Source organism: Calidris pugnax, unplaced genomic scaffold (assembly GCF_001431845.1).
Source record: "Calidris pugnax isolate Ruff unplaced genomic scaffold, ASM143184v1 scaffold188, whole genome shotgun sequence".
Lineage (NCBI taxonomy): Eukaryota > Metazoa > Chordata > Aves > Charadriiformes > Scolopacidae > Calidris > Calidris pugnax.
The window spans coordinates 3,926,544-3,927,613 of NW_015091257.1; the positions used below are offsets into that span (position 1 = coordinate 3,926,544).

Here is a 1,070-nt window from a genome sequence, read left to right on the forward strand (position 1 = left end):
GCGGGCGGGGGGGGACACGGGACACAGAGCCCCGGGGCTCCTTCGCCGCTCACCCGGCCCTGTCTCTCCCCGCAGGTGTGATCCTGGGAACCGCCAGCCATTTAGACGCCTGCAGAGTGGCCCCCTACGTGAATATGGGAGCCCTGAGGATGCCTTTCCAACAGGTAGTTAGCTCCGGTTTTATTTGCCTTTCCCCCGGCAAGCTCCGACCCCCTTTTCGTTTGCACGGGAGGAAGCCGGACACGTTTACAAGTGCCATTTATATAGAAGTTGGCACGTATTAAAAACAGCCTGTAAAACTTGGTGGAGGAGCCCCCGCCCGGCTGCAGGGAGCTCAGCGCCCCTCGGGCCCGGGGAGGGGGCCGAGCGGGGGGTCCCGCGGCACCGGGAGGAGCCGTCGGTGCTACGGGCACCCCCCCCATTCCCTCCGCCGTGTGACGGATGGGCTGGCGCACCGTCCCGGGGCCGCCGGCAGACGTGGCAAAGGCGGGCTGGCCTCCCGGGGGGGGCATCGACTTCCTGGGGGGGTAGGGGGCGTGTGTGTATGTGTGTTGTGCCCAGGCAAGTCCGGGGACGGGGCGGGCCAGTCCCCAACCTCCCTGGGCGGGGGGCTTCTGCTCCCTCCCGGCGCCGGAGAGAGCGGCGGGGGGGGGGGGACCCTGCAGATATTCTGCTGCGGGGTTGTCTCCTCTGCGTGGCGCGCAGGGTGCAGGAGGTCTGCTGTGACTCATCCACACACTACTGCTTCATTGCTCCGGCAGTATATTTAGAAACTCTTGTGTAGAGCAATTTTTGAAGATGGTTCAATTCAGAAATACTTCTGCTGTTGACAGATTTTTTTCCTCCACTCCCCTTCCCCCTCCTCATCCCCTCTGCTCTCACTCCTTTTTTTTTTTTTTTTTTTGGTCAATTAATCGGGCAATCGATTTTTCCCAGCCCAAAGGGACCCTCCGCCACCTTCTCCGTCTCAGAGACACGTGGAGCTGACAGATTGATTGTATTGATTTTTAAAAGACATATTTGGACCAAAAATAATTACATACATAAATAAACTTCCCCCCCCCCTCCCC

General features: G+C 59.9%; 1 protein-coding gene across 1 annotated transcript in view; it reads left to right on the top strand.

Annotated features, from left to right (window-relative positions):
* The window catches only part of SHOX (short stature homeobox), an 18,480-nt gene that overhangs the window by 16,427 nt on the left and 983 nt on the right, over positions 1-1,070 (top strand). The window contains exons 4-5 of the mRNA XM_014960171.1: positions 76-164; positions 291-561. Of these exons, the coding sequence (XP_014815657.1) occupies positions 76-164; positions 291-561 (360 nt within the window). The remainder of the gene's footprint in view (positions 1-75; positions 165-290; positions 562-1,070) is intronic.